This window comes from Xenopus laevis, chromosome 2L (genome assembly GCF_017654675.1).
Source record: "Xenopus laevis strain J_2021 chromosome 2L, Xenopus_laevis_v10.1, whole genome shotgun sequence".
NCBI classification, from domain to species: Eukaryota; Metazoa; Chordata; class Amphibia; order Anura; family Pipidae; genus Xenopus; species Xenopus laevis.
Window position 1 is genome coordinate 189361324 of NC_054373.1, and position 13503 is coordinate 189374826.

At 40.0% G+C, this 13503-nt stretch overlaps 1 protein-coding gene across 5 annotated transcripts in view; it reads left to right on the forward strand.

The window, feature by feature from the left end:
* LOC108708803 (teneurin-4) overlaps positions 1-13503 on the forward strand; it is an 878105-nt gene that overhangs the window by 795774 nt on the left and 68828 nt on the right. For all 5 annotated transcript variants that reach the window (XM_041582864.1, XM_041582866.1, XM_041582867.1 and 2 more), the window contains one exon: positions 3352-3568. In XM_041582864.1, the coding sequence (XP_041438798.1) occupies positions 3352-3568 (217 nt within the window). The remainder of the gene's footprint in view (positions 1-3351; positions 3569-13503) is intronic.

The following is a 13503-nucleotide window of genomic DNA, read 5'->3' on the forward strand; positions in this document are numbered from 1 at the left end:
AAAATACCCATTTTTGGTTTCTAATAATACAATAATGACAAGTTGTTTCTTCGGCCACTTTGCTGAGACATCCTTACTTTAATTTTATAACCTGTCACTATATAAAAAACATTGATAAAGCTTCAATATCTGCCATTGGGACAGAATGTTCTGTTATACAGATAGCTAGAATCTCAGCTGCCATAAAGCAGGACAGGACTGCTGCTTACAATGGGGATCAGATAGGATCTGTGCAGCCACTGGGACAGAATGTTCTGTTATACAGATAGCTAGAATCTCAGCTGCCATAAAGCAGGACAGGACTGCTGCTTACAATGGGGATCAGATAAGATCTGTGCAGCCACTGGGACAGAATGTTCTGTTATACAGATAGCTAGAATCTCAGCTGCCATAAAGCAGGACAGGACTGCTGCTTACAATGGGGATCAGATAGGATCTGTGCAGCCACTGGGACAGAATGTTCTGTTATACAGATAGCTAGAATCTCAGCTGCCATAAAGCAGGACAGGACTGCTGCTTACAATGGGGATCAGATAGGATCTGTGCAGCCACTGGGACAGAATGTTCTGTTATACAGATAGCTAGAATCTCAGCTGCCATAAAGCAGGACAGGACTGCTGCTTACAATGGGGATCAGATAGGATCTGTGCAGCCACTGGGACAGAATGTTCTGTTATACAGATAGCTAGAATCTCAGCTGCCATAAAGCAGGACAGGACTGCTGCTTACAATGGGGATCTGCCGGGTAGAAAGCCTTACAGAAGTAATTGAGATAAGAAAGCCTAGCAAAGTAAGCATCACCACTACACTTAATTTAATTTATTCAATTTTATACGAATTTTAAATTTAGGAAAAAGAACAAAGTGTTTTAGTTTAAAGGAAACTTTGGATATAAAAGTGCAGTCTTGATTAAGCTTGGCCTGATTGTACTCATATATATATATATATATCATTGAATTGTAAAAGACATCAGTTACTTTCTCTTCCATCTGTTAGAGGAACGTTGTGAAACAAGCTTTCCCTGTTGAATTCCTCATTAACGTTTGCCAGCGCCGCTAAATCAACAGAATATTGGGAGGTTTCCTTAATTCCTCTCCCAAGTGCCCTTGAGATCTCCCATCCGGTGTGTGGAGTTCTGTGCCAGCGAGAGGGAAGCCTTCCAGGGTTTCACTTCCTTCTGATGGGAAAAGAACTCTTGTCTCTCATTGAGTCTGATGTTATTGGGGAAAGAGCCATATGGACCTTTTCTCTGCTTTTTTAGCTGAGTGAATCTGTAATCCAAAGCCAAGACTCTAAATGAAGAGCCAGAGAACTGGGACTCGATTGTATTCAACTCGCTGGATACTTCAGCTTGATTGGGAGAAATGGGCTCACAGCTATGGTTTTATCACTTGTAGTATATAATGTATTATAAGGGATAATGTACCCCCTACTGTAAATGATAAGGATATTAGAAGTCACTGAGGGGTTGTTCTGTGACCATATAAAGGCACAAGGCTGCAGGCTGAGTTATACAGGGATCTCTGAGTATCACTCATGTATTATAAGGGATAATGTACCCCCTACTGTAAATGATAAGGATATTAGAAGTCACTGAGGGGTTGTTCTGTGACCATATAAAGGCACAAGGCTGCAGGCTGAGTTATACAGGGAACTCTGAGTATCACTCATGTATTATAAGGGATAATGTACCCCCTACTGTAAATGATAAGGATATTAGAAGTCACTGAGGGGTTGTTCTGTGACCATATAAAGGCACAAGGCTGCAGGCTGAGTTATACAGGGAACTCTGAGTATCACTCATGTATTATAAGGGATAGTGTACCCCCTACTGTAAATGATAAGGATATTAGAAGTCACTGAGGGGTTGTTCTGTGACCATATAAAGACACAAGGCTGCAGGCTGAGTTATACAGGGAACTCTGAGTATCACTCATGTATTATAAGGGATAATGTACCCCCTACTGTAAATGATAAGGATATTAGAAGTCACTGAGGGGTTGTTCTGGGACCATATAAAGGCACAAGGCTGCAGGCTGAGTTATACAGGGAACTCTGAGTATCACTCATGTATTATAAGGGATAATGTACCCCCTACTGTAAATGATAAGGATATTAGAAATCACTGAGGGGTTGTTCTGTGACCATATAAAGACACAAGGCTGCAGGCTGAGTTATACAGGGAACTCTGAGTATCACTCATGTATTATAAGGGATAATGTACCCCCTACTGTAAATGATAAGGATATTAGAAGTCACTGAGGGGTTGTTCTGTGACCATATAAAGGCACAAGGCTGCAGGCTGAGTTATACAGGGAACTCTGAGTATCACTCATGTATTATAAGGGATAATGTACCCCCTACTGTAAATGATAAGGATATTAGAAGTCACTGAGGGGTTGTTCTGTGACCATATAAAGACACAAGGCTGCAGGCTGAGTTATACAGGGAACTCTGAGTGTCACTCATGTATTATAAGGGATAATGTACCCCCTGCTGTAAATGATAAGGATATTAGAAGTCACTGAGGGGGAGAAGGAGGACATTTTTAAAAAGTCTAGTTCACCTATAAGTTAACTTTTATTATATCACAGAATGGCAAGTTGTAAGCAATTTTTTAATTGGTCTTCGTTATTTAGTTTTTATTGTTTTTGAATTATTTGTCTTCTTCTTCTGACTCTTTCCAGTTTTCAAATGGGGGTCACTGACCCCATCTAAAAACAAATGCTCTTTATGGCTTTTTTTGCTCATCTTTCTGTTCAGGGCCTCTCCTATTCATATTCTAGTGTACCAATTCTAAACGTTCCAATTGATCTTTATTATTTAATTTTCATAGCTTTTTAATTATTTGCATTTTTCTTCTCATTATTTCCATCTTTCAGATGAGGGGGTCACTGACCCTACTTCTGAAACAAATGCTCTGTATGGCTCCAAATGTTTTGTTATGCTACTTTTTATTATTCATCTTTCCTTTCACACCCTCTCCTATTCATATTCCAGTCTCTTATTCAGATCAATGCCTGGTTGCTAGGGGAATTTGGCCCTTAGCAACCAGATGGCTGAAGTTACAAACTGGAGAGCTGCTGAATAAAAAGCTAAATAAGTCAAAAACTACAAATAATAAAAAATGAAAACCAAATGCAAATTGTCTCAGAATATCCCTCTCTACATCTTACTAATAGTTAATTTAAAGGTGAACAATCCCTTTAAACTCGGTCCACTAACTTGTGATAAAGGGAAGAAGCACAAAACTCAGTTCTGGACACGTAACAAATCGATAAAGTCATATCTTTGAGTTAATTATATATATATATATTATTATATATCAGTCATTGTTTTGTTCTTCTATAGACGGCTTGGTGGACTGTATGGATCCGGATTGTTGTTTGCAGCATTCGTGTCAAAGCAACTCTTTGTGTCTGGGCTCACCGGACCCTCTGGACATCATCCAGGAGACCCAGGCCCCCGGGCCGCACCAGAACCTGAACTCCTTCTACAGTAGAGTGAAGTTCTTAATAGGGAAGGACAGCACCCACTACATCCCTGGAGAAAACCCATTCAACGGAGGGTGAGTTTGCTTCTTGGTCTAAACACGTTGCCTTCGTTTTGTTGCGTCTTTCTTATCAATGTTAGCGCTGCATTGGATTAGAAAGCGATCGATAGTGATGAGCCAATCTGTCCCATTTCGCTTTGCCTGAAAAATTCACGAAACTGCGAAAATATTCACGAAACGGCCAAATTTCGTGAAACGTGTTGAGCATTTTTACGCCCTCGACAATTTTTCCTGCTCCAAATGAATTAAAGTCAATGGCCATTTTTTCTTATGGCGACTTTTTTTGTCCAAATACATTAGGGTAAAGGCACACGGGCAGATACGGGGAGATTAGTCGCCTCGGCAACAAATCTCCTCTTCTTTGGGGCGACAATCTACCCGAACTGCCTTCCCCCACCTTCCCGGCAGCTAAAATCACCAGCAGGATGGCACTCGCGCGCTTCGTTTTCCAAAGTCGCCCGAAGTTGCCTTATTAGGAAACTTCGGGCGACTTCGGAAAGTGCGACAACTTTAGGTGACTTTGTAAAAAGAAGCAATGCGAGTGCCAACCTACTGGCGACTTTTCATTCTAGCTGCCGGGAAAGTAGGGGAAGGCAAGTCGGGTAAATTGTCGCCCCGAAGAAGAGGAGATTTGTCGCCGGGGTGACTAATCTCCCCGTATCGGCCCATGTGCCCTTACCCTTAAAGTCAACGGGCGTTTTTTTATTATGGCGACTTTTTAGACCTAATGCATTAAAGTCAACAGGCGTTTTTTCTAATGGCAGCTTTTTTGTCCTAATGCATTAAAGTCAACAAGCGTTTTTTCTTATGGTGACTTTTTTGTGCTAATGCATTAAAGTCAATGGTCTTTTTTCTTATGGCGACTTTTTAGACCTAATGCATTAAAGTCAATGGTCTTTTTTCTTATGGCGACTTTTTAGACCTAATGCATTAAAGTTAAAGGGCGTTTTTTCTTATGGCGACTTTTTTTTGTCCTAATGCATTAAAGTTAAAGGGTGTTTTTTCTTATAGCAACTTTTTTCTCCTAATCCGTTAAAGCCAACAACATTTTTTTTTTTATGGTGACTTTTTCTCCAAATGTATTAAAGGCAGTAGGCGTTTTTTTTTTTGTGGAAAAAAAAAAGTTACCACCGCAGATTCGTGAAAACATTTGGACACGGTGAAATTCTGAATTTCGCCATAAATCCATAGGTGGCTAATAAATTCGCTCATCTATAGTAGATGGATAAGAATAAGAGAAATGTATATTTTTCAGCAGACTCATATGTGTAGAATGGACTCTCAATAAAGTCATTCCCATTGGTTCTGCTGAAGGTCAGTAATGCTTTGTGCTCCTGTAAATAAAACCTCGGAGTTTTATGAAATTCTCCTGCTTTCAGCGGATTGACTTAATGCTCCTTTACTGGTGTGTTATGTCCAAGTCAATGATCTGCATTTGTAGGGAGGCTGCACGGGGCTGACTAATGAAACAGGAGCTGAATGTGGGTTGGTATAAAAGCAAAAAGCCTTCCCTGAGTTCTGATGACATTAGGGATCAGGCTAAATGCGCTAGAGAATAACTTGGAATAAATCTTGTTCTCAAGCCGAGTCAATGGAAAGAGCCCAGTGGTAACGGCTCCTGAAAGCCACAAACAGCTCCAAATGTTTCATTTCACTGTGTGATTTGCAGCTTTTAGCAACAATCTGCCTTTGTTCTCAGCCCTACGTCTTTATTTGCAGCCATTTAAGATACATTACCTTGCGCGGGGGGCCAGCCTGGTAAATGGAACTGTAACTCCCCCTCTCTCTCTGATATAAAACAAATCTGTTAATAACCCCAAATGCCTTTCAGCGATATTTCTGTAAATAGTTCTGTGTGTATTATAAACTGAATTTCATTTTAAGTCAGACGCGTTTTGTGCAGAGTGTTGCGCTTTGCCCGAGGCGGCCCATTTATTTATAAAGGGTTTATTCTGTACGAAGTGAGGCATTTCTGTATTCTGTGCAAAGTAGTCCGTTTTGTCTTCACGTGTATTCACTGTGGTGCATTTCTCTTTAAATCGAGTGCCACACCACGTATTTCTGCTACTGTTGTATTTCTCTGCGCAATGTTCCATTTTGTATCAGATGTGCCAAGTCATACATTCTGCCCAAGTTGCCACATTAAGCTTTAAAGGGATCCTGTCATCAGAAAACATGTTTTTTTTCCAAAACGCATCAGTTAATATTATAGTGCTGCTCCAGCAGAATTCTGCACTGAAATTCATTTCTCAAAAGAGCAAACAGATTTTTTTTTATTCAATTTTGAAATCTGACATGGGGCTAGACATATTGTCAATTTCCCAGCTGCCCCTGGTCATGTGACTTGTGCCTGCACTTTAGGAGAGAAATGCTTTCTGGCAGGCTGCTGTTTTTCCTACTCAATGTAACTGAATGTGTCTCAGTGGGACCTGGATTTTTACTATTGAGTGTTGTTCTTAGATCTACCAGGCAGCTGTTATCTTGTGTTAGGGAGCTGCTATCTGGTTACCTTCCCATTGTTCTGTTGTTTGGCTGCTGGGGGGGGGGGGGGGTGATATGACTCCAACTTGCAGTACAGCAGTAAAGAGTGATTGAAGTTTATCAGAGCACAAGTCACATGACTGGGGTCAGCTGGGAAATTGACAAAATGTCTAGCCCCATGTCAGATTTCAAAATTGAATATAAAAAAATCTGTTTGCTCTTTTGAGAAATGGATTTCAGTGCAGAATTCTGCTGGAGCAGCACTATTAACTGATTCATTTTGAAAAATATATTTTTCCCCAAGACAGTGTCCCTTTTAAACTGGTCAAAGTGTTGTATTTTGTGAAAAATTGTCAATTTTGTAACAAGTATGCATTGTATGCAAGTGTGCTTTTTTACTTAGAATTAGAGGTGGTTCACCTCCAAGTTAACTTTGAGGGCCAGATTTATCAAAGGTCGACGTGAATTTTCTAATTCGAATTTTGAGCAATTTTTTGTGTACTTCGACTAGGGAATAGTCCAAAATAGAAAAAAATTTGAATATCGAAATTTATCATGTACTGTCTCTTTAAAAATTTGACTTCAACCATTCGCCATCTAAAACCTGCTGAATTGCTGTTTTAGCCTATAGGGGACCTCCTAGAACATATATGGAGTCAATTGTTTTTTTTTTGGGAAAAACTTTGAATCGAATTCGATCGAATGCAATATTCCTTCGTTTCGTACAGTTTGAATATGGGCCTATTCGATCGAAAACTGACCTATTCAACCAAAAAAAACTTAATTTTGGTTGGTCTTTTTGAATTTGAATTTCGACTTTTTTTCAATTCGAAATTCAACCCTTGATAAATATGCCCCTAAGTCTGTTATAGAATGGCTAATTCGAAGCAACTTTTTAATTGGCCTTCATATTTTCTTTTCTATAGTTTTTGAATTATTTGCCATTTTCTTCTGACTCTTTCCAGCTTTCCAAAGAGGGTCACTGACCCCAGCTTAAAAAAAAACAAATGCTCTGTAAGGCTACAAATGTATTGTTATCGCTACTTTTTATTCCTCATCTTTCTATTCAAAAATGTATATTGTTAAAAACTTTGGAACAAGTATAAGTTCTGCTCAAAGTGATGCATTCTGTGCAAATGGATTCAAGTGCTTTTAAAATGTTGTCTTTTTGTCCAGAATGAATCATTTTGCAGCAAGTGTTGCAGGTTGTTGCAAGTGAGTATTTCTAGCTGTGTGACGCATTTTGTACTGTGACGCATTTTGTACTGTGACGCGTTTTGTACTGTGACGCATTTTGTACTGTGCTGCATTTTGTACTGTGACGCATTTTGTACTGTGCTGCATTTTGCACTGTGACGCATTTTGTACTGTGCTGCATTTTGTACTGTGACGCATTTTGTACTGTGCTGCATTTTGTACTGTGACGCATTTTGTACTGTGCTGCATTTTGTACTGTGCTGCATTTTGTACTGTGCTGCATTTTGTACTGTGACGCATTTTGTACTGTGCTGCATTTTGTACTGTGACGCATTTTGTACTGTGCTGCATTTTGTACTGTGACGCATTTTGTACTGTGCTGCATTTTGTACTGTGACGCATTTTGTACTGTGCTGCATTTGATGCCAAGGGAAGCATTTTGCTGAATAATGATGCACGTTGTACTAAATATAGTTTAGCATTTACATATTTCAGAGGTGTGATGATGATACTATTAATAGCAGAACAATGTCATTTAGAGGAAAGTTAAATGCATTTCGGTTTAAAGGGACATAAAATCAAGTGAACAATAAAGTATTATTTTTTTATATCACATTCTGTGCCAGGTGATCACTGCTGTAAGAGTAATTTTGAAGTCTATATGCTAAGCGTTATAGGTATTTCCTATGCAGTTTTATTTGGGCTGAACTTTGTGTCTCCAGTGAGACATTTCTGTGCAAAACGCTGAAGCGTGCTGTGGCGCGTTTTGTACCAGGTGATCCATTCTGTAACAATGTATTCTTTATCCAGTAATGCATGATCTGTGTAACATGATTGCTGCAGTCTGTGCATTTGGGGTTGTTTTATATTTTACCATACTTGATATCCTCGACACGTTTATGCATGCTGACTGATGCATTTTGTGCTTTGTTCCTTCAGTAGCAATTCATGGGTTCTGTAGCCAATAAACTGAACCACACCTAAGTGGAAGAAATATTAAAACTTCAGCTTTTATTTCTGGCCATTAAAAGCATGGAACAAGAAAGTATGGAAAGAACAAGAACCATGTCACCTGATGCATTTCAAACCTCAGGACCTGATGTCAGAAATGCATCAGGAAAGAACAAGAACCACGTTACCTGATGCATTTCAAACTGCAGGTCCTTAAAGAGATACTTACACCAGAAATTAAACCTTTTTAACAGCTATTATAATATTGTCTTAGCATGCTATTTATAATTTTGCCATAAAATTATTTAAAGATGCTTTTACATTACCCATCTGACCCCCCATGCTCCTCTCTGAGGGGGCTGCCATATTTGAGCTTCAGAAGTCTGTAGCATTAGAAACTCTTGGGGGCCCATTCACCAAGTTCGAGTGAAGGAATAGAGGAAAAATTGTTTGATTTTCGAATGTTTTTTTTGGCTACTTCGACCATCTAATCGGCTACTTCGACTTCGAATCGAACGATTCGAACTAAAAATCGTTCGAATATTCAACCATTCGATAATCGAAGTACTGTCTCTTTAAAAATTTCTTCAACCCCATAGGCTTGCTAACACTTTTCTGATCGAAGGATAATCCTTCGATCGATGGATTAAAATCCTTCGAATCGTTTGGTCCGAAGGATTTAATCGTTCGATCGAACGAATTGCGTTAAATCCTTCGACTTCAATATTCGAAGTCGAAGGATTTTAATTCAGCAGTCGAATATCGAGGGTTAATTAACCCTCGATATTTTACCCTAGGTAAATGTGCCCCTAAGTGACATGTTGAGAAGGGACAGTCAGGTTGGCTAAACAGTCAGGTTTAGGAACTTCAAGTAACAATTACTTACAAAAACAGCCCTGTCAGTGAAAAACAATCAACTATAGGTAACTTTTGATGTACATTAATATTTTGAACAATACTTTTTAGTGTCAGTATCACTTTTATCATAACTGAGGTCATAAATGCGTCATGAAATAACAAGAACCCCGTTACCTGATGCGTTTCGGACCTAAGGCGAGGTCTGAAATGCGTCTGGCAACATGGTTTCTGTACTTTCTGTCCCATGCTTTTAATGGCCTGAAATTAAAGATTTTAACATATCTTCCATGGAGGAGGTGCAGTTTAGAGATGTCGCGAACTGTTCGCCGGCGAACTTGTTCGCGCGAACATCGGGTGTTCGCGCTCGCCGGAAGTTCGCGAACGTCGCGCGACGTTCGCCATTTTGGGTTCGCCATTGTTGGCGCTTTTTTTGCCCTCTCACCCCAGACCAGCAGGTACATGGCAGCCAATCAGGAAGCTCTCCCCTGGACCACTCCCCTTCCCTATAAAAACCGAAGCCCTGCAGCGTTTTTTCACTCTGCCTGTGTGTGCTGAAGAGATAGTGTAGGGAGAGAGCTGCTGCCTGTTAGTGATTTCAGGGACAGTTGAAAGTTTGCTGGCTAGTAATCGTTTTGATACTGCTCTGTTATTGGAGGGACAGAAGTCTGCAGGGGTTTGAGGGACATTTAAGCTTAGGTAGCTTTGCTGGCTAGTAATCTACCTTCTACTGCAGTGCTCTGTATGTAGCTGCAGTGGGCAGCTGTCCTGCTTCTGATCTCATCTGCTGACTGCTGCAATAACAGTAGTCCTTGTAAGGACTGCTTTTATTTATTTTTTTGTTGTTTTACTACTACTACTACTACTACTATAAGAGCCCAGTGCTATTAGTCTAGCAGTGTTGGGGAGTGGGACTGGTGTGCTAATCTGCTGCTCCTAGTAGTTCAGCAGCACCAACTTTAATTTTTTTTTTTAATATTCATTTTTTTTTTATTTTACTTTTTTTATTTTACTACCGCTGTAGTAGTGTATAAGTTGACCTTTTAGGCATTATTTGCCCTGTAGGCATTATTTGCCCAGTGTGTTATTCAACCAACTGCCATCTAGCTGTGTGACCTTGTTCACATTCTGTCTAAATATCCATAATATTACCGTCTCCAGAAAAAACACCGGAGTGACTTTTTTCAAGCAGCCATAATATATTTTACGTAATCCGTATCCACCGCTGTAGTAGTGTATACGTTGACCTTGTAGGCATTATTTGCACAGTGTTTTCTTCAACCCGCCATCTAGCTGTGTGACCTTGTTCACATTCTGTCTAAATATCCATAATATTACCGTCTCCAGAAAAAACACCGGAGTGACTTTTTTCAAGCAGCCATAATATATTTTACGTAATCCGTATCCACCGCTGTAGTAGTGTATACGTTGACCTTGTAGGCATTATTTGCACAGTGTTTTCTTCAACCCGCCATCTAGCTGTGTGACCTTGTTCACATTCTGTCTAAATATCCATAATATTACCGTCTCCAGAAAAAACACCGGAGTGACTTTTTTCAAGCAGCCATAATATATTTTACGTAATCCGTATCCACCGCTGTAGTAGTGTATACGTTGACCTTGTAGGCATTATTTGCACAGTGTTTTCTTCAACCCGCCATCTAGCTGTGTGACCTTGTTCACATTCTGTCTAAATATCCATAATATTACCGTCTCCAGAAAAAACACCGGAGTGACTTTTTTCAAGCAGCCATAATATATTTTACGTAATCCGTATCCACCGCTGTAGTAGTGTATACGTTGACCTTGTAGGCATTATTTGCACAGTGTTTTCTTCAACCCGCCATCTAGCTGTGTGACCTTGTTCACATTCTGTCTAAATATCCATAATATTACCGTCTCCAGAAAAAACACCGGAGTGACTTTTTTCAAGCAGCCATAATATATTTTACGTAATCCGTATCCACCGCTGTAGTAGTGTATACGTTGACCTTGTAGGCATTATTTGCACAGTGTTTTCTTCAACCCGCCATCTAGCTGTGTGACCTTGTTCACATTCTGTCTAAATATCCATAATATTACCGTCTCCAGAAAAAACACCGGAGTGACTTTTTTCAAGCAGCCATAATATATTTTACGTAATCCGTATCCACCGCTGTAGTAGTGTATACGTTGACCTTGTAGGCATTATTTGCACAGTGTTTTCTTCAACCCGCCATCTAGCTGTGTGACCTTGTTCACATTCTGTCTAAATATCCATAATATTACCGTCTCCAGAAAAAACACCGGAGTGACTTTTTTCAAGCAGCCATAATATATTTTACGTAATCCGTATCCACCGCTGTAGTAGTGTATACGTTGACCTTGTAGGCATTATTTGCACAGTGTTTTCTTCAACCCGCCATCTAGCTGTGTGACCTTGTTCACATTCTGTCTAAATATCCATAATATTACCGTCTCCAGAAAAAACACCGGAGTGACTTTTTTCAAGCAGCCATAATATATTTTACGTAATCCGTATCCACCGCTGTAGTAGTGTATACGTTGACCTTGTAGGCATTATTTGCACAGTGTTTTCTTCAACCCGCCATCTAGCTGTGTGACCTTGTTCACATTCTGTCTAAATATCCATAATATTACCGTCTCCAGAAAAAACACCGGAGTGACTTTTTTCAAGCAGCCATAATATATTTTACGTAATCCGTATCCACCGCTGTAGTAGTGTATACGTTGACCTTGTAGGCATTATTTGCACACTGTTTTCTTCAACCCGCCATCTAGCTGTGTGACCTTGTTCACATTCTGTCTAAATATCCATAATATTACCGTCTCCAGAAAAAACACCGGAGTGACTTTTTTCAAGCAGCCATAATATATTTTAACGACGTTGACCTTGTAGGCATTGTTTGCCCAGTTTTTTTGGCCGCAGCCACTGAAGCACAGAGGCCAGAAAAAATATGCCATATAAATGCTGAAAATAGTCATTTTTTGCCATACGTTGACTCAACGTATATGGCAAAAAATGACTATTTTCAGCATTTATATGGCATATTTTTTCTGGCAACTGTGCTTCAGTGGCTGCGACCAAAAAAACTGGGCAAACAATGCCTACAAGGTCAACGTATGGCAAAAAATGACTATTTTCAGCATTTATATGGCATATTTTTTCTGGCAACTGTGCTTCAGTGGCTGCAACCAAAAAAACTGGGCAAACAATGTCTACAAGGTCAACGTATGGCGAAAAATGACTATTTTCAGCATTTATATGGCATATTTTTTCTGGCAACTGTGCTTCAGTGGCTGCAACCAAAAAAACTGGGCAAACAATGTCTACAAGGTCAACGTATGGCGAAAAATGACTATTTTCAGCATTTATATGGCATATTTTTTCTGGCAACTGTGCTTCAGTGGCTGCGTCCAAAAAAACTGGGCAAACAATGCCTACAAGGTCAACGTATGGCAGTTGTTTAAAGAGAACAGTAGATTACTAGCCAGCAAAGCTACCTAAGCTAAAATGTCCCTCAAATCCCTGCAGACTTCTGTCCCTCCAATACAGAGCAGTATCAAGCAGATTACTAGCCAGCAAACTTACTATCATCTGTCCCTGAAATCACTAACAGCTCTCCCCCTACACTATCTCTTCCAAGCACACACAGGCAGATTTTTCAGATACATTTTTGCCCTTGATCCCCTCTGGCATGCCACTGTCCAGGTCGTTGCACCCTTTAAACAACTTTAAAATCATTTTTCTGGCCAGAAATTTTTTTTTTAGATGTTAAAGTTCGCCTTCCCATTGAAGTCTATGGGGTTCGCGAACCGTTCGCGAACCGCTCGCGTTTTTGCGCAAGTTCGCGAATATGTTCGCGAACTTTTTTTCCGACATTCGCTACATCCCTAGTGCAGTTCTAGTTTCTTTCGATTTTGCCCGTATTACATGCTCTACCTGTGCCTGATAGCGGTGTGACTGGATCGGTTTGATGCTTTTGGTGTTCTTTGGCTTCTGATTTGTACACAGAACTAATTTTTATCAAGTTTAAATAATTTTGTACTGGGTAACTTCCAAGTCTCTATTAAAGGGACACTATTAGAATGAATATGGGCATTCTGGGCTGTGATTGGCTATTGGTAGATCCCATGTGGACTGGCAGCCTACAGGAGGTTCTGTTTAGCAGTAGATCTTGTTTTTATACAACCAAAACTTGCCTCCAAGCCAGAAATTCAAAAATAATCACCTGCTTTGAGAGCAACATCCAAGATGAAAATGAGCAACATGTTACCCACGAGCCACTGGTTGGGGATCACTGTTAGGACATCCCATTCCTTCTGCTGGTTTCTTGTAGGAGTTGTAGATAGAGAGACAGATAAGGAAGGTTGTAGCCAGTCAAGCAGTAAAAAGTTGGCACTTTGTGAGCAGATTACTGCCTGTCCCTAGAGCTGGATAACGTTCCAGGCTTTATCTACAGAAT